This window comes from Mus caroli, chromosome 3 (genome assembly GCF_900094665.2).
Source record: "Mus caroli chromosome 3, CAROLI_EIJ_v1.1, whole genome shotgun sequence".
In the NCBI taxonomy this organism is placed as follows: domain Eukaryota; kingdom Metazoa; phylum Chordata; class Mammalia; order Rodentia; family Muridae; genus Mus; species Mus caroli.
This window is the reverse complement of record NC_034572.1, coordinates 135,824,278-135,844,230: the sequence shown is the minus strand read 5'-3', so window position 1 is coordinate 135,844,230 and position 19,953 is coordinate 135,824,278. Positions and strand designations below refer to the sequence as shown.

At 42.3% G+C, this 19,953-nt stretch overlaps 1 protein-coding gene across 4 annotated transcripts; it reads right to left on the bottom strand.

The window, feature by feature from the left end:
- Nucleotides 1-6,402: 6,402 nt before the first annotated feature.
- Nucleotides 6,403-18,176, bottom strand: LOC110290840 (guanylate-binding protein 4-like). Of its 4 annotated transcripts, none has more exons than XM_029475484.1 (10): nucleotides 17,938-18,176; nucleotides 16,315-16,510; nucleotides 13,792-13,919; nucleotides 12,967-13,076; nucleotides 12,707-12,777; nucleotides 11,794-12,074; nucleotides 10,326-10,538; nucleotides 9,017-9,119; nucleotides 8,525-8,718; nucleotides 6,403-7,140 (listed from the first exon to the last, which is right to left on the bottom strand). In XM_029475484.1, the coding sequence occupies exons 2-10, from the start codon at nucleotides 16,484-16,486 to the stop codon at nucleotides 6,922-6,924; spliced, it is 1,491 nt and encodes a 496-aa protein (XP_029331344.1). In that variant the 5' UTR covers nucleotides 16,487-16,510; nucleotides 17,938-18,176; the 3' UTR covers nucleotides 6,403-6,921. The 4 variants fall into 4 exon arrangements, with proteins under 4 accessions (XP_029331344.1, XP_021013328.1, XP_029331343.1 ...); XM_021157669.2 differs by lacking the exon at nucleotides 17,938-18,176 and adding an exon at nucleotides 17,517-17,908; XM_029475483.1 differs by lacking the exon at nucleotides 17,938-18,176 and adding an exon at nucleotides 17,349-17,504.
- Nucleotides 18,177-19,953: the final 1,777 nt, after the last annotated feature.

Here is a 19,953-nt window from a genome sequence, read left to right as displayed (position 1 = left end):
AGAGAGAGAGAGAGAGAGAGAGAGAGAGAGAGAGAGAGAGAGAGAGAGAGAGAGAGCAGGGTCAGTAGAGGGTATTATTTATGATGAGAAAAGGGGCCAGGCTGGGGAGATGGCTTGCAGTTAAGGGCACTGACTGCTCTTCATCTGTAATGGGATCCAATCCACTCCTCTGGTATGTCTGAAGACAGCTACAATATATTCATCATATATATATATAATAAAATAAAATAAAATAAAAATAAAGCCATTAAAAAAAAAGAAAACGGATCACTAGTAAGAAGAAATAGTTCGGACAAGGGATAAATGTAGGGAAAAAATACTGTTATAATTTTTGTTACCTTGACACACATCTACACATACATGGGAGGCAGGGGTAGCAACTGAGGAATTGACTCCTTCAGATTGGTTTGAGGGCCATTTTCTTGCTTTATGATGAATAGAGGAAGGGTGAACCCACTGTGAGCAGTGTCATTCCTAGGCAGGTAAGCCTGGCCTATGTAAGGAAGATCTAAGCAAAAAAAAGAGACCAAGCCAATAAGAAGCATCCCTCAATCGTCTTTGCTTTCAGGACACAATGACTTCCCTCAAAAAACAGGACCATTGTCTGTAAGGTGAAATAAACCTTTGTTTTGCCAAGTTGCTTTTGTTCAGTGTTTTATCACAGCGATGAAAAAGCAAGCTAGAGCGTATACAATGATATACATTTATGAAAATGTTGCACAAGTCCATTGTTTTGTATGTTTAAGCAAAAAAAAAAATCTAATTAAAAGTACGTTTGAAAGCAATTTAAGCCACAGATAACAGTTTTAAGAAAAAGAAAAATCCTGAAAATTCTAAATCCTATACCATTTGGCACTTCCCAGAAGTTCCTCTGTTCAGTTAGTAAATGATGGTGTACAGTGTGTTCACCAATTGTTATTCCTCCACACTTGTACATGTGTTGATAAAGCTCACAAGACTGCTTCATGAGCTACTCACTATCACATCTGTTCAAGGAGAAAGGTGATTCAGAGAGAGGGTGAGTGAAGAGCTGCAACACCAAGCAACTTCATGGGATCCAGAATTGGAAATGGGCTTAAACGAATTCACTGCTCCTCTACTCTATACTGTGAAAGATAGGATGGGAGAAAAACAGCACCCCATGAAGTGAGAAGGCATGGAAGTGAGAAGAGATACTATTACTGGAAACAATCGAAAGCAGATCGAAGTTTCTTAGAAACAAATCTAAATACTGAGAAATAGGTTGTTTTCTTTAGACCAGTAGCAGTTGTTTCTATTAGATAACCCAGAATTACTTTGCATGCTTGAACGTTTGTGAATCTTGTAGAACTTAAATGTAAATTAAAAACAAATTTCTGTTTTTAAGCTCAAAAGTCTTCTTTGTAATATTTTTCTTGAGAGAAGAGTGTGTCAGAGTCCTTTTTCTAAACTACTGAGTATAAATAAAATCTGCAAAGGCTGAGAAAAGTCATTGACAGCTTCACATTAACAATGTTTGGGTGTCCTAGAGTTCTGACATTTGGGAACATTGTGGTTAACAAGACATCGATAGGCCTTGAGGCAGTCCAACAATCGTATTTCCTGAGGGAAGACCAAGGATCCAGTCGTTGTTCAGTCTGATAGTCTGGATGTCTCAGCAGTTCCAATGGTCTTAACCAAGTCAGAAATAACTTGTATGAGCACTTGTATACTACACTTGGCATTCCATTTTGCAGCTGGGTCTTGTTATGACTGCACTCTGAGTCCAGTCTGAATGCAAAGAAAACCAGCCTTGTTTTCTGGCTCAGCAAGTCGTCTTTACCTATAAACTCTATACAAGTAGAGCTTGACACTCTCACCTAGAAGCTTCACCCACACATCTGTCCTGGCCTCTGTCCTGTCTGTACTGCAGTCCTAAGTTCTTCTCTCTCTCTCTTTCTCTCTCTGTCTGTCTATCTTTCTGTCTGCTCTCTCTCTCCCTCTTATTTTCAGATATGTTGTTTTTATTTTGAATATATTATGGTATATTGGTACTAATTATATTAGTACTAATTATATTAGTACCAATATATTAGATTCACTGTGTGCGTGACCATACATACCATTCACCATCTGCTCTTACCACTCCCAAGGGCAGACACAATGCCTAGTAATCACTTTTCAAGTTTCAGATCAACTACCTACAGTGCACCACTTCCCAAGCATAAACACTGTCAAAAGGAAGGCACAGTGAAGTCTATCATGCAAGAGCCCACTTTGGTCAACTTCTTTGTTTTTATTACTTGTATTTTAAAAGTTTATTGTTTGAAAATGCCATAAAATATATGATATATTTTTCTCATACTCATCCCTTCAGCATCTCTTTTGCCCTCCTCTCACGCCTGCAAGAGTACTTCCCACTTTCATGTCTCTTGTTTTGTTTTTGGTTCTGCTTTGTGTCCCCCTGGGTTTGGCCAGGGCTATTTAAGTGGTCAAGAATAAGGAGGTTCCCATAGAATCATCAGTAATTCAGCAGTGGCTCCATGACTGAGGACAATGACTTTCTCTCCAGCATCTCTCAACTGCCCATAGGTTTCCAGAACGAGGCTGGCCCAAGGAGCCTCTCCTCTACCTGAACATCTGTGAGCCCAATCTTATTGGAACTCTAGGTTGGCAACTTCTAACCGTGTTAGCTCCTTCCTAACAACAGACTAATCAAAAGTGTACTTTAAGACTGTTTGTGATTGTATATGGTTTTGCTTCAGAGCACTCACCTTTCAGCTTCCACTAGTCAATCATTAGATGCTTGTCAGGCTGAACATCCTCCTCATTTGCTTACAATTTCTATAAAACCTTGTACTGATGAGAGTTCAGAGCTGTTTCACCAAACTCTCCTGAGGGTCGGTGGTGAGTAAGCACAAACTTGAATTTATAATAAAGAGACTCTAATGTGATGACTTCAGAGTCGGCTCCTTGGTAGTCATTTGCGGTTCACAAATGCTTCCTGGCACAACAGTATTGGCATAAAAACAGACTGGTTGATCAATGGAATAGAATCAAAAAACCCAGAAATAGACCAACACACATATGGACAATTGATATTTGACAAAGAAGCCAAAACTATACAATAGAAAATACGAAACCATCTTCATGAAAGCACCTTCAACAAATGGTGCTGGTCTAAATGGATGTCTGCATGGAGAAGAATGCAAATTGACCCATATCTATCACCCTACACAAAACTCAACTCCAAGTGGATCAACTACCATAACCTAAAAACAAACACACAAAATCTAATAAAAGAGAAAGTGGGAAACTGCCTTGAACTCATTGGCACAGGGAACAAATTCCTGAAGAGAACATCAAGGGCCCAGACCCTAAGATCAAAAATTTTGGGACCCCATGAAACGGAAAAAAATGTGCAAGATTAAGGACACCACCAATAGGACAAACATCATCCTACAGTATGGGAAAAGACCTTCGCCAACCCTACATCCAACAGAGGAGTAATAAAATAAATAAAGAACTAAGGAATCTGAATATCAACAAACCAAATAACGCAGCAAAAAACTGGGGTACAGAGCTAAACAGAATTCTCAACAGAAAAAAACTCTCAAATGGCTGCAAAGCACTTAAAGAAATGTTCAACATCTTTAGTCACTAAGGAAATCAAAAAGACTATGAAAATCCATCTTACACCAGTCAGAATGACTAAGATCAAAAACTCAAGAGCCAGCACAACTGTCAAGGATGTGGAGCAGGAGAACACTCCTCCATTGCTGGTGGGAGTACAAACTCGAACAAGCACTTTAGAAATAAATTTAGCAGTTTCACAGAAAATTGAGAATTATTTACATGAAGACCAACTATACTACTTCTGGGCATATATCCAAGAGAAACCTCAGTATACCACAGGGATACTTGCCCAACTATGTTCATGGCAACTTTACTTAAACAATAACAAACATAGATTGGGGAACAACCTAGATGTCCCTCAACTGAAGAATGAATTCTCTAGATGTGGTGCATCTACACAATGAAATGTTATCAGCTATCAACAACAATGACATCATGAAATTTGCAGGTAAATGGATGAGACTTGAGAATGTTGTCCTGAGTATCCTGAGTGAAGTAATACAGAACCAGAAAGGCACATATAGTATGTACTCACTTATATTTGCACATTTGCCATAAAGTGCAAGATAACTGTGCTATAATCCATAGACCCAAAGAAACTGGGTAATAAGGAGGGATGAAGGGAGGATTCACGAGTCTCACTCAGAAGGGGAAACAGAATAGTCATCAGAGGTGGACAGAGAGTGGAACTGGGTAGATGAGGGAGTGAGGAGGGCTATGAGGATGCTCATCAGGTATGTGGAGAATCTGGCTGAAGAGGGCTGGGAGTGAGACTGGAAATCAGTGGTGGACATCTCTGGGAACAACTGGAGACCTAAAGTCAGGTAGGCCGTGGGAGTCCATGGGGGTGATCCTAGCTGAGATTCCTACAGGCAAGGGACTGAAGTGGGAGCTTGCCTCCAGGGAGTGCTCAGACCCCAGGATTCAGGTATGATCACCATTTTCAATCTGGGGTCTCTCTGAGGCTAGTCTGCACAGAAGAAGCACGGGCCACAAAAGAAACAGAGCTTCCTGCCCAGGGTCCCTTCATGCCTTGCTGTGAACAGCAAGTCCAAGAATCTAGTAGTTGCTCAGTCCCATGAGGCTGATTGTTTCAGCTGGTCGTCTGTATAAGCTGGAATCATGAAGAAGTAGGTTCCAACAGATATGGTAGCAAGTAAGTGCAAGCAGTCTAAGATGAGTAACTTCCTTTTTCCAATGTCCTTATGTAGGCCTCCAGCAGAAGGTGTGGCCCAGATGAAAGTTATGCATTACCAGGCCTGAATCTGGAACTTGCTTTGTCCCATGCTGACATTGAACTAAGAGATCTACTTGCCTCAGTCTCCTGAGACTTATGGCATATGCCACCTTGCCTTGGCCTAAACTGTGCCCCATAGCTACTATGTCTCAATATCTCCATGTCAAGATCTAGGTCAGAAGCCTGTGTCTTCCAGCCTCAGGATCTTCATCCCAGGTGTGCCCTCCATTTCTGGATTGTAGTTCATTTCAGATGTAGTCTAGTTGACAACCAGGAATAGCCTCATCATCCATCCCTTATCAACTTGACACAAATAATATCTCATGCCCAAATGAAACCATAACCAGTTCATAAATACGCCTAACATGTTATAACTATCCCTAGTACAATCACACTGTAAATTTAGGTCAGTGTCCCTCGGGAACTTAAATACCAATTGATACTCTCTTAATTGATGTTAAAGAAATTGAAAGAAAACACAAACATCTATACAAATGTGTTCTCAACAAAATAAAACAGAATCATTCATTCCATATAAATCCTCAGTTTTGCACCTGGTCATGTGGCCTTAGGTAGTATTTATAACTACCTTCCCCCACTGCCCCTTCCGTATTTCCACCACCCTCTACAAGCACCTCAGCAGGTCTTGGCTCTTTGCCTTGAGTGTCCCATACCTTCATTCCTGATGGGTCTGTGCCCTTTGTCATCCTGCTTGGATTAAGCTGTTGTAGTTTCCCATTGACTTTAACCACAGGATATGGTAGTACGAAGAGACACCCTAAAGGATCTCCTGCACTCCAGACATAATCCTTCTTACCTCCATTGTGGAGAGGCAATCCAATTTCCCTATGAGAATCTGGCTCTGTCACCACTCCTAACACTGTTATTCCTTTCTTGGCCTGTTGGTTTAAAGGCTAAAAGCCCAAAATGACCAGAGGGAAATCTGAGCTTCCAACTCAATAGAATGTTTGTTTTCTGGATTGTAGTTCATTCTAGGAATAGCTATCACAAAATGTAATGTGAATTTTAAAAACTATGAAAAAATAAAATACTATTGGAAAGTAAACAAACAAACAACAATAAAATCTTCTCTCACTCTAGATCTTAATAAAAGCACTCAGCTTCAGCCATTGCAAAGTCTGAAGGCTTTGCAGTGTCTTGAAATTTCCTCCACCAAGGAAACTCGCACCCCAAATGTATACAGGTCACTGGCCACTCGAAGCTAGGCTTGTGGCCAGAATGAAGCCAGAATGACCTGTAGCCGATTTCCCAGTGAAGTCTGAGACCTCATGGGCCATGCTGTACTGTGTTTCTCTCAACCTTCTGGTCTCCCTAACTAAATGTGCAGTAAGCGCTCTTATAGCTCTCTAGGGCTTGCCTAGCCCAAGGCTCCAAACCCTTCTACATCTTACCTGCGAACCAGTTCTATAGGCTGCAGAAAGACAAGGCCAGGTTTCTCATTGTCTCCCTAAAAATGGTAGTTCCTTGCCATTTCAATTAACCCCTTGTCCACCAGGGTTCTGTCAAAACCCAATTCTTTTGCAAGTAAGAAGAGGGACACAAATGCTTCATTATTTTAATCTGCATGTCCTTTATTATCAATCAGTCATTTTTCTCATACATTCTCCTATGAAAAAAACCACTTGCATGTTTTAACAAGAGCTCTTTTTAACAATTTATCTGTAGTGTCCAACTGGGATACATATGCCAATGTGTCTTCATTTGACCATGTTTCTGTTTGATTTACTTACATCTTTTCTAGAAATAATTTCACTGTATTCTGACTGGCCTCCCTCTTTATTATTTAGATTATGTCACTGAAATTTGACAGAATTTATGGATGCCAGACCCTTATATTCTTCAATCATTGGTTTGTATCTTTAACCTTAAATATAATTGTTAATGAGCTGACACAGAATTAGACTCCGAGGAAGCAGTATCTGACAATTTAGCTATTAATGGAAGTTCTCACCTTCTTTGTAACAGTGGCTATTAAAGTAGAATGTGTATTTAAAAATCACAGCAAAAAGTTTGGTATCAAAATAATAGAAGCCTGGATTTTATAAATTCCTTCCCAGAAACTCTTTAGACTACTTTATAAGTGAGCCGAGGACTTTCAGCCCCGCACCAAATAGTTTACCAGCTCCTGGTAAAATCACAATGAACGCATCGCCAACTGTGTCAAGGATTTGACCAAAGAGTGAGGGTTTCCTTCTTGTTCTTTCCATCTCTTCTCTCAGATGACTTATTTCATTCGTTAACATATCAGATTTCTCTCTGAATCCTTCAATAAGCAGTTCTTCTTGGACCTGTCAAAGAAAAAAATCTGCTGTTGTTTGCAGGTAGAAATTTGTATTTTATAACTCTATCTTAAGTACCATTATTTACTTGTCTACAACCTCAGAAGGGTTTTTGATATTTCAATAAATTTGCACATACCAATAGAAATACTCATGCTTTATATATAGATAGAGGGGATCCCTCAGCCCCTCCTCATACAGAGTGAATGTTTTAATATAGAAAAAAATGCCCTGTGGGGGAGATTGCAGAAAGCAGGTGAACAAAGATTGACCCTGAGTTCCAATGAGGAGGTATCTCTTTGAATATTTAACAGATAATGGGAGTGCTGACCTTGTATAAAGAATACTGGTTATTAAACTCCAGCATGGGATCCGGTGAATGGAGAAGATATGGGCATAAATAGAGCAATTTATGAAATTGCATCATCCTTTATTTTATTGTATTATTTTATTTTTCCATTAAATGAATTGCCCTGTCTTTGTGCATGTGTGAGCACGTGTGTAAAAGGGAGCACATGCATGTGTTTGTACATGTCCATGGAGGATAGCCGTTGACTTTTTATATCTTCTTCAACTGCCTCTACCTTATTTTTTATAAAATATATTTTTTTATTTTACATTTTTGAGTACTTTGCTTGCATGAGTGTGTACTATGTGCATGCATTGCTGCCCAGAGGTATGAAAGAAAGGTATCAGATCTCCTGGAATTCTACGTTTGGATAACATACATTGCCATGTGCTTGATGGGAACTAAGCTCAGGTCCTCTGTAAGAATAGTAAGGGATTTGAACAACTGAGTCAACTCCACAGCCTCATTTTAAAGACAACCTCTCTCCTCAATCCAAGAACTCTCTGATTCTACTAGGCTGGCGGACTAGAAAGGCCCCAGGGTCCTCCTGTCTATTCCCAAAATGTGCCAGTGTCGCTGGCATATGTCACTTTCCTCCAGAGTTTTACCTGGGTTCTGAAAATCCTAATTAGCTCCTGTGCGTATACAATGAGAACTTTACTGACTTAGCCATCTCCCAACCCCATCATCCTCTTGCTTTATACTGGGATAAATCTGATACATTCACACAAGATGGGGCCTACCTCATGTCTCTTTGAAGGTTAAGCCTAGAATCCTAAAGTCTAGTGGGAAGCGTCAAGTGGACCTCAAGAAGACCTTCCAAGAAACTCACCAAACAGCAGTTCACAACCCTGGGGGACACTATCTCCAAAGTCTAACCCTCCACTGATGCTGGAATCTTGTGTTCTCACAGGCTTCAGTATGACCCAAGTGGACTTTGATTAAAAACCTTTGCAGTTGAAGTTACAGGCTCAAGATTAACACTTCCCTTCCTGGGGAGTCAGAGCACCAGCATCTGGCTCTGCCAAGCCCATCTACACTCACCTTCAGCTTGTGCTCCAGCATCTTCTCCTGCTCCCTCAGCAGCATCTCCTTTTCTCTCTCCATCTTCTCCTGAAGTTTAGCAATGTTTTCTCGGAAGCTTCTCTCCTGAGCCTCCATCACTTGCTCTTGCTCCTTCTGTCTCTGCCTCAGCAGCTCTCGTTCCTTCTCAGCCACTTCCTTCTTTGTCCGCTCAGCTGTTCCACAGATGTTTGAGAGAGGGAAGAAATCACAGTCAGAATGTAGTCAGGGCTTGTAGGGGAACCTCTGAGTACTCCCATTAGCCGGGCCAGCATCATTGTGGTCCTTAACACGATAGAAAGGTACTAACTGAATGGACATACAACACAACACCAAATCCATTATTATTTCCACATTGAGGAGAGGTCATGACCTCTGTCAGGAGGAAACTCCTTGCTCCACAAGGACCTCCCTGAGCATCAGTCAGAGGTCTTTGCAGAAGGTAAAGTCTAATACTTGAACCCTTTACCCTACCTGCTATGGCTCTCTCTCCATCTGTAAGAGCTTTGTCTGACTGCAAGATAGAGTCCTCCATAATAGCTTGTGAGTGTAGGAAACTCTGGAGAACCTCTTTTGCCTGGGGACCCAAAACGAGAAAACATAATTAACGCACTAAAGATATAGTCTTCTGCTAAGATATTGATTGATCAATAAAACATCTACTCTTTTGAGTCCTGTCCTACAATGTATAATTCCATAGTCATAACCAAAAATTCAAGTTCTTCTTGGATACGAAAACTCTGCCTCAGTCTCCTTGTTAGCTTCACAGCCTACCTTCCCAGAGATGCTGTCTACCAACTGCCCCAGGTTACATCTCCCGCCATAGTCACATGCTGTTCCAATGACATAGAGTCTCCACTGTTTACCATGCTTGGATATATTTTGTCTCCTACCTTCATGGGTATCCCCCACTTTATAGCTAAGATAACAGCTACAGACATCTTACTTTGTATCTCAGACAGCCAATACTTTAAAACTCTTAAAAGTCGGAGAAAAGCCAGGTGGCATTGGCTTTGTGATGGTGTTTTAGATTTAACAGCAGAAGCACAGACACATAGAGAGGTGAGAGGACAGGCAATTGTAAGCCCAGCGAAGGGAGGAGTCGATAAGATGTAAGGGAATATACAGAATGAGAGAAGGAAGATGTCTCAAGCTGCACAGTGATAAGGAGTTAATATGTAAAGAAGATGAAGAACATACACGACACAACAGGGAACACTAGCATGCTTAAAAAACATGTAACTGCCCTGAAGAGATATTTCTTAAAATAAGGAATTCAAATGGCCAGCAGATATTTGTACTTGGCTTTACTAATCCTCTGTAAAATAACAAATGAAAGCCACAAGGAGGTATCACCTCACTCTTGTGACCATGCCTATTATCAAAGCCTCAAAAGTTTTGGTTGTCTCTTCACGAAATGGAAACCGGTTGCAGTCGTGATGTGCAACAGCATAGATTCCTTAAAAGACGGAATTCTGAGATTCTATTGGCTGACCTTACAGATCTGCCAGTGAGTGGCTGTGTGGCCAGAACACCAAGTAAGGCCATCGATGCATTGCATTTGTCCAGTGCGTCAGAGTGGAAAACTCTGCTGGTTTGTTTATTTATCTTGAGAAGTAAAAACAGGTATTCCAGCCAAGCCACCTGAAATGAACCCTCAGGCCAGATCTGAATGCTCAGTGTCTGCTACCATGAACTCATCTTCACCTCGGTTAGGTCTACCAGTGCCCAGCAGCCAGCACTCAGCTGAGCTCTGTAAGCCACTGCCTCTGCTGTTCCCCACCTTCACTCCCTTCCTCGGCACTTGCTTGTAGCCCAGCTCAATCTTCTTCCTGGCTTCTAAGTAGAGGCTGTGACCCCCAGGAACAGAGAAAGCTCCACAGGAGATGCTCTCCCTCAGGGACTCTGAAAGCCTCTCCAGTTCAGCCTGGCAGTGACGAATAGATGCTGCTTCGTTCTGTAGCATGAAATCTTCCTTCCTTTCCTCTATGGTGACCTGCCGGGTGAGTAGGGGGAGACAGAACAATCTCTTAGAAGGAAAGTACCACAGTCATCATCCTGGATGATCCCAGTGTGACAGCCACAGCTTGAGGGATACAGGAAGAGGATCAGGAGAACCAGGACATTTGTTTTAGCCCCAGTTGGGTCAATTCTGAGTGACTTCCGGAAGTCTGTTAACTTCCTGGGGCTCATACGCAGCAGCTGTGAAATCGAATTGGAAGGCACAGATTTAGTTTACTCAGAACCTCAGATTTCAGTGGGGAACAATACAGGGGTAATTTTTGGTTTTGGATGTGATATTTTCCTCTGAGAACAGAGGTAGATGTGACTGACAAACCAATTCTTCACAGGTAAGTGTCCTCTTATCGGGATTTTGAACCCTTTTGCATTGTCTCAATAATGATTTCAGTGTCAGGATGCTGGAATAGGTATGCTTTGTTTCTTTATGTGGTTGTGTGTGTGTGTGTGTGTGTGTGTGTGTGTGTGTGTGTTCGTAACTGATCATCTTGATTAATTTCCTCAATATGAACTAAGAGATTTTTGTCCTCCAGGGCTCAAACTCAGATGAATGGAAGACAAGCTCCTCTCAGGGGAGCTACCTTTGGTCAGGTGGGTCATGGTTGTCCCCTGAGAGTTGTTTCTTGGTGAAAATGCTCTTATCAACCTCTGCTAATGAACATAATGGATAGTAACCCTATGCTGGTACTAATGATATATAATGACAGTAATTCTATTATTATATGGCACAGGGTGACCTAGTGTCACTCTTCAAAATATTAGCTTCATCTGGCTCTGGCAGAAAGAAAAATCAGAACATTAGAAACAAGAAAAGGGCCCAGCCCAGTGCTTCCGTGTTTGCTGGTAAGTGGACAGGGCTACCCCTGAACCTACAGATCAGAACTAAATCCATTTGACACAACTTTTTGTTTGTTTGTTTGTTTGTTTGTAGTACATTGAGCAGAAACTCACATACCCTTGCTTCACCTCTATTGTGAACTGCATTAAACTGCATTAACTCTATTAAACTGCATATTGTTTCAAGGCATTTAGCACATGGTAGCTTGTTTCATAGCAATAAAGGTAAATAAAACTCTATTGTTTTAAGAAAGAGCATAATTCTAGCCCAATGAATCATGTTACCCATAAAAATTCTAATGAGAATGATGCAGATCTTGAGATAAGAAAGGTAAAGTCTAGGGGCCCTATCAGAAATGCATGGAGCAGGAAAGACAAAGGCTAAGTTGTTTTACCACCAGCTTCTTCTGGAACTCCTGCTCATCATCCTTGAAGGAGTGCTCCATGAAGACAGCAATGGCTTCCTTCTCACAGGCTGCATGCACATCCAGCAGCTCCTGGAGCGTGTCTGTGGGGAGCCTCACTCGCTGGGCCATCTGCTCACTGTAGTGGTCAGCTGCCTTCTGCACAGCTATGGAGTTCTCACGCTGGGCCAGGGTTGTCACTGCGTTCTCCAGGCAAGGCACAGTCCCACTGTTGATGGCATTCACATAGGTCTGCACCAAAGTCCCCAGCCCTGAGAAAAACATCGTTAAAATATGGAAAGTTTCCAAGGCCAGCCTAGTCTATAGAATGAATTCCAAAGAGCCTGGGCTACACAGAGAAAGCCTGTCTAGAAAACAAAACAAATAAAATAAAATAAAATAAAATAAAATAAAATGAAATGAAATAAAATAAAATAAAATAATCATTCTCACTAATTGTTGCTATAAGCTTTAGGCCTAGAATTATTTAAAGCATTAAAATTCTATTTATCTTGACGTTTTCGTCGTCTCTTATGTCTCCCATATCTTCTATTCTCATTTCATGCACTCTTGGAATCAGTATCTATTTAATAAAATCAACTTCTTTCCTTTGTAGTTCTCAAATTCAATTCATCAAAAATAATCAGTGATTATAAATAAAAGGTTTCAAGGTTTCTTGAAAAGGGAACTCTTCCATCTAAATCAAATAAAAGATGGTTTGAAAGAGAAAAACATTTCACTTTTTGTGAAACCAAATTCCAAGTGAAAAGTCAAGTCCAAACAATAAAAATCACCATCAGAAATTTGAAGACAGAATAGAGAACATGGAATAACATTATGGACACATTTCAGGGGCAAAGCAAAGTTACACAGGCTTTATCTGGGCAGAAACCTACAAACTCACTGGAATCCTTCACTTTATCCTCTCTGGGGCTCGATTTTGCCCGGATTAGCTGTGTTAATTCAGTCACAAAACTGTGATTATAGCTAAGGATAAGAAACAAAATATCTCCCAGGTCTCATGTAGTCTCAATTATTAAAAATAGTCCCTTTGTCTGAGCCTACTGTAATTCAAGACTTACTGACTTAGACCAAACAACGGGCAGTAAGTTGCCTTCTTCCTACACTCAATGAAACACAGCAGTTTGGTCCCTGGAAGGATACTGCAGCTGCTCCAGGGCCTGCTGGTTGATGGTGCTCATGCTATTGTAGACAAAGGTGCTGCTCAGAAGCACAGCCAGGGCGAAGATCCACGAGTCATTCTTAGGGTCACCCTGGAGAGCACATAAGGAAGGGCAAGCAAATAAAGAGTCTCATGGTCATTCATTTATTCATCCATCCATTCATCCATTCATTCATCCAATCATCCCATTGTTTATTCTTTCAGCTACACTATCAGTGAATCTGAGAGAAATAACAAAATTGGAAGATACTGCTACATTCAGCCCTCATTCCTAATACTTACACTGATCCATCGCACGCCATTTGCTCCTCTAGCAATTAAATTAACTATAGATTAGTTGTTAGGCTATAGCTTAGTGGTAGGTGCGCAAAGCCCTGGGTTTAATTCTGAGAACTGACTGATAAAAATACAAGATATTCATTGTGTATAAAACATTTCCTAAGTGCCTAGAATACAGTAGGCAATGAAAAAACGGGCAGTTATACCTTTATAAATTTATCTCAATTATAGACACAAACCTTATTTCATTAAATGTAACTCTTCCCGTACCTCTGACAAAATGCAGAGGCATGGATTGTGGCTAGCAATTTCAACATGGTTGCCTTCTGAAAAATAACTTTTTGCAATAATAGGAAAAAAAACTTGTCAACATATAAATACAACCATAATGTCAATTGTGCTAGGAAGACAGTCAAGATTATAAACAACAACAAAAAGGCATAGAAAGGCACATGGTGGGGGGGGGGGAGGCTTATTCTGAGAATTTAGAGCAAGATGTCATTGTATTAGAGAAGACAGTACCTCACCTTTTCTACATCACCAAGGCCTTCAGTGTCCAAAAGGACCAGGGTGTGTGTTGGCTTGGTGGGATGGGGCACACACCACATCCAGATACCCTTGGTTTCAGATTGCACCGTGGAGCCCAAAGAGAAGCCTAAAGGTGAGAGGAAAACAGAAAAGGGTCACAGCAGGAAGACCAGGGCTAGTAGAGTATTGACACTGTTTCAAGGAAAGGGGTTGCTGTCATTTCAGCAAGGACAATCAATTTAGTTTGTATATAACAGATGCTTTCAAGAAACACTTGGTAAAGATTTCTTGCCTCATTCTTGCAACTCCTCAAAGTAGACTGTGTTATAGAATTAGTTTAGACTCTACTTATTAGTTGGAGTTTTTGATCTGAATCCAAAGACATGGGGTTCAGCAATTGAGGAACAGCAGCGAATGGTCACATAACTGGCCTGAGTTCCCTCGGCTTTGACCCTGGTGAGCTTTAGCATGCCCAGGGCCTAGTGCTGCACATCTGGTCACAGTTCCCTTCATGAAGTTCCAGCCAATATTTCTCTTGCCACATGTCGGCACTCACTCCTTACCTGCTTCTTTCAAACAAGGAGCTTAGTTCCTACCTGGTCATTCCTGCTGCCGCTCCCTAGACATTTGCTCACACATGCTGGTTCCCTTTGCCCCACTATGCCACTGTGAACTGAACCATCATGCCCTCCCATTACTCCATGACTGGGTGCTAGAGTTTAGATCTAGAATATCAACCAAAGGCTGATGAATTCAAGGCTTGCTCCACACAATGATGAAGGGACTCCTTGTGGAAACTTTTAAGAGGCAAGGCCAAGTGGAGGTCTTCAGGTATGCCTTTGAAGAACACTGGAGAAGGCTGTGTCTCTTTGATATTGTTGGTGTCATTACTGTTGCTTTCTTAATGCCTGACTGGAAATTAACAGAGCAGCACAGCTCTGCCATAGGCTTCCTGCTCATCTGTGCTGCCTTTCCCACCAGGTCCATAAGCACTGGGGCCAGTTACGGAGGACTTGAATCCTCCAAGCACTGCCAATCAAAACAAACGTTTGTCATCACCAATGATTTCGCTCATGCATTTGGCATGATGATGGACAGCTGGCTGGTGTAGTGGGCTCCTATCTCCTGCCAGGCCCCTGATGGGCACATTAGATTTATTCATTTTTTGATGCCCCTTCCTCTGAGGAATGGCAGGGACCAGGAGGAGAGATGAGAAATGAGAAAAAGAAAGATTATGGGGATGAAGCTTGGGAGGGGAGAGCAGCTCAAATGTATTATATCCATGCATGAAAATGGCCATATGTAACACAATAGAGCAAAATAAATCTTTAAAAAGGTTTGACAGGAAATACAAACAACAAAGCAATGCACACCCTCCCCACACCCTCACCGCACACCATCATGCCACACCCTCACCGCACACCATCACGCCACACCCTCACTCCACACCCTCATCCCACACCCTCACCCCACATCCTCACCCCACACCCTCACCCCACATCCTCACCCCACACCCTCACCCCACACTCTCACCCTACATCCTTACCCCACACCCTCACCCCACATCCTTACCCCACACCCCACCCCACACTCTCACCCCACACCCAGACAGGATGACAGTCCAGTTTGGATGTAGGATATATAAGGACCATATTACACATCCTTCAGCCTATCTATTTTTTAACAGAACAGGTGGAACAATAGTCATACTTGAAATGTGCTTGTGGCTTGGGCAAAGGTACAGAAGGGAGAATGGATGCTTTTGGTTCAGCTGCTGATCAGGCCAGAATAGTGGAGATCAAAAGGAATGCTGCGGCAAGCCTTTTGATGAAGTTGGGAAACGATTAATACTCAGAAGAACTTGATTTTTTCCCCCCATGGGTTAAGAAATTATAAATTTTATGACAAGAAGGGGAATTTTCACTTGTGAGAGGTGCTGGTATTCTGTCTGGAGTCCACCCCCACATATACCTAGCAACAGTCAGGTTTGCTCCTCCCCATGGCTAGCTGGTAACAGCCAGGTAGGCCTGGCCCTATAAAAGTGGCTGCTTGGCCTCTCTCTCTCTCTCTCTCTCTCTCTCTCTCTCTCTCTCTCTCTCTCTCTCTCTCTCTCTCGCCTTTCTCTTGCCTCTTGCCCCCTTACACCTCCTCTCTTCCCATTCCCTTTTCCCCTCTCTCCATGTGACCATGGCCAGCCTCTACTTCTCTCCTCTCTCCTCTCTACCTTTCTCTGCCTCTACTACCCTCTTAACTCCCCTTCCCATGCCCCGAATAAACTCTATTCTACACTATACTGTTGTGTGACTGGTCTCTCAGGGGGAAGGGATGCCTCAGCATGGGCCCACAGAGCCCCACACCTTCCCCCACACCCTACCAGAACATATTCTTATATTCTTTATCTTTTTATGACCACAGCAAGAGGGAATCAGACTTTTCCATGAGATGACCCTAGAAAAGTGTGCTCAGCTCTACCAGGACACTAGTCCAAGGAAATGGTCCCTATACACCCAAAGGACACTCACCATGGTTCTGTCCTGCAAGACGATTCATGAGGTAGGACTTCCCTGTACGATATAAACCAACAATGGCCACCACCACCAGAGGCTGTGCTATCTGCTCAAGAATCCTTATGGCCTCTAGGTTTACTGTCAGCTGATTTTTCCAGTTTTCCACCAGACAAATGGGTGCCTCCATGGTCCACCCGGAAGCTGCAGAACCCTGTAACTCAGAACAGTCACTCACTGAAAATGGGATCTTGAAATCATCTGTTGTCATCACCCAAGGCAGGCACAAGTCGGTTTTTGTTTGCGCAGCAAGTATCTCAACTTCTGTAGGTTTCTAAAGTGGGAAATGAACTCAGCCTTCCCAAACCTGTCACAGTATTTCTCATACAATATATCATGATTCTTCTTTGAACTATGAAAAGTATTCCCCGGCTTCTTAAAAAATAACATGAGAAAGCCAACAACACTGATGTCTGAGACTCGGTTTTGCAGAGGTGAGGCAAAAACGCATGTGGCAAAGTTGCAAAGTGGTTAGAAAGGTTTCCTGGCATTCTGAAAGAATTTGAAGTCTGTTTCAGTATGAGAAGTTTGCCGGGTGTGTGTTGGACACTGCCTTAGGTGGCTGTTATCAAAGAATAAACTAAATGAGTGCAATTTCCTACCTTGGTGAGACTCTGTTGAAATGGGAAAGAAAACGAAGCAGAAAATGAACACACACACACTTGCGCGCGTGCGCCCACACACGCCTTAGAATAAAGTAAGTATAGAGCGAGATAGGAACATTGGAGGTTGAATTCAGATAAATAAAACAGGAACTGACTCCAGCAAAACAAGATAAAATGAAGCCTCTTAGTGACACCTTTGAGGACAGATGTCTGCTATCAAGAAAACATTGCGGACACAAGGAAGGAGACTGGGAGAAGCTACCCTACAAGAGGCTGCAGTACTACTGAGTTTGGCTCCTGGGTACCAGGCTCTCACCACCAAGGATGGGACTTGGTCACTGTCTCCCAAGCCAGAGGGGTGGAATGAAGACCCAAGAAAAGCAGTACATGCATGCTTGGCCCTCCAGGTGGCGCTCTGCAAATGGCCACAAGACCCTGTGAGGTCTGCAGCTTGCACTGGCTTGCCCACCAGGGTGTGTCAGCCACCCCAGAATGGAGATGTCCTGGAAATTTCGCCGGCAGGGTCTGTTGAGAGAAATACATGTGGTTACTCACCCAGGCACTGGCTCTGCAACAGGGACAGTCCTCAGCCAACTTAGTTCTTTCCCTGAGCTTCCTACTGCTCCAGGCTCCTTGGAGCAGCCACTGTTAGTAGTGGCAAAGTAACAGCCGCCCAAACACAAATTGAGATAAAAGGAACTGAAATCGAAACCATGCTCCTTGCTTGATGACTCAAGTCAGTCATTGAGGGCTTGAACAAAATAACAGAATTTTTGACCTCAACTGAGCTGAGGTGAGCAGGAGGAATTTCCCAGATAACCCCGGACTTTCTGCCGTTATCACCGCGCCACATCTTGCAGATTGAGACTTTTTTTTTTTTCTTTCCTACAGCGTGTTCCATCACCGATGCCAAAAAAAAAAAAAAAAGGAGAAAACAGAATCACACTTGGCACACAAGTCTGTCTGTAGTACTCACCAGGGAACACTACTAATCAATGATTGTCATCGAGTGCTCTGGGTCCCCTGGCCTCGTGGATTTAGACTGCAATCTAAATCAGCAGTGTGGCCTCCTCCTTTCCCGCCACACATTTCAGAGGAAATGCTCCTTCAGATGCAGCAGGAGAAAATAGCAGTCGTTATACAACCTGAACTCAGGCTGTGAATTCCTGCCAAAGGCAATGACTGGACTTCCCCCAGCAGAAAAGCCCTTTCTCCTCCTCCCCTTCTTGTGTTTTCCAGGGATCTGGGAAATAGAAACTGAAACTGTGTCCTGACATGAACCAGCTTTGTTTAGGGAGTCAAAGATGATTGCTCAAGCCCTGGGTATTTTAGCCTTTTTGTTAAAGGAGAAAAAGTCCCCAATTTCCTTAAAGTGCATATCTGCTGTCTGCTCCCTGTTAGAGTCTTTAACCAAAGTGTCATAAAGATGGTGAACTATAGAGAGGGCCACTGTTTACAGCGCAGCTTGCTTGGCAAGAACAAGGCATGATTCAGTCAGGTCTGACAGTAGAGCTAACAACTCTGGGCTGCTCCTTCTCTACTCTGACTGACAGGAAGTTCCCAGTATGCTTTGCCTGTCTTTCTGGGGATGTCTCAGACTACTCTCTTTCTTTCTTTGCCATTTGTCCAACACAAGTGTTCAGTCCTAATCTGTAAATCCAAACTTCCAAATCCTCCCGATATTGATTTTTTTTTTTGAGTTCTGACATAAAACCACAAGTAGAAAAATTCTGTTCTATAAAAGTTTCCTGGTTTCATGAATTATTTAAAATATTGTCTGTGTGAACTGGGCATGGTATTACATGCATATAGCTGGAAGTGGAGGCAGGGGAACCATTCTGAGCTATATATTAAGCTTGAGGCTAGCCTGGGCTACATGAGATTTTTGTCTCAAAATATATATACAATGTGTGGGGCGGGGTTCATGTATGCTAAGTTGGCTGTGCTCAGACTACTTCATGTATAGACTACTTTCAAATAACTCATGAAAAAAGGAAACTTTCAACATTAAGAACAAGACATAGACAGACTGACTTTTCAGTTAATAGAGTTCCGGGTGAGCTACAACAGATATGCTTTTATTATTAACTGCTACAGGTTATCATTAACTATCCCTAAGGCTGGTTAGGTTGAAGTCCTTAGATAATACATATGAGTATCCACTTGTGCTTTATTCCTTCCTTGATCATAAGAAATAACTATATCTCCCTACTGGACGGACAACTGAGTGAAAGGTACAGAGTTACCCATGGCATTCAGGTTCTCACTAGTCCAGCTATCCCATCCTTACATCCCTCAGTGAGAAACAGAACAGTCATATACAAATTGCTCCATTCAACTGATTACACAAGGACAAGGGGAGGGGAGTTAAGAGAGTAGCAGAGGCAGAGAAAGGCAGAGAGAAGGAGAGAGTAGAGAAGTAGAAGCTGGTCACCAGCCAGAATGGCTAAGATCAAAAATTCAGGCGACAGCAGATACTGGCAAGGATGTGGAGAAAGGGGAACACTCCTCCATTGCTGGTGGGATTGCAAGCTTGTACAGCCACTCTGGAAGTCAGTCTGGCGGTTCCTCAGAAAACTGGACATAGTACTACCAGAAGATCCATCAATACCTCTCCTGGGCATATACCCAGAATATGTTACAACTTGTAATAAGGACACATGCTCCACTATATTCATAGCAGCCTTATTTATAGTACCAGAAGCTGGAAAGAACCCAGATGCCCCTCAACAGAGGAATGGATACAGAAAATGTGGTACATTTGCACAATGGAGTACTACTCAGAAATTAAAAACAACTAATTTATGAAATTCTTAGGCAAATGGATGAATCTGGAGTATATCATCCTGAGTGAGGTAACCCAATCACGAAAGAACACACATGATATGCACTCACTGATAAGCAGATATTAGCCCAGAAACTTGGAATACCCAAGATACAATTTGTAAAACACATGAAACTCAAAAAGAAAGAAGACCAAAGTGTGGATACT

Bases quoted from the DNA above. Each gene is read 5' to 3' on its own strand.
- LOC110290840 (XM_029475483.1), bottom strand. From the start codon at position 17,504: ATGTATTTCTCTCAACAGACCCTGCCGGCGAAATTTCCAGGACATCTC. The intron at 10,539-11,793 runs GTAAAACAACTT...CTCACCCGGCAG, and splicing joins AGTTCCAGAAGAAGCTGGTG to GTCACCATAGAGGAAAGGAA. The intron at 8,719-9,016 runs GTAGGGTAAAGG...TCTGTGGAACAG, and splicing joins TGGAGAGAGAGCCATAGCAG to CTGAGCGGACAAAGAAGGAA.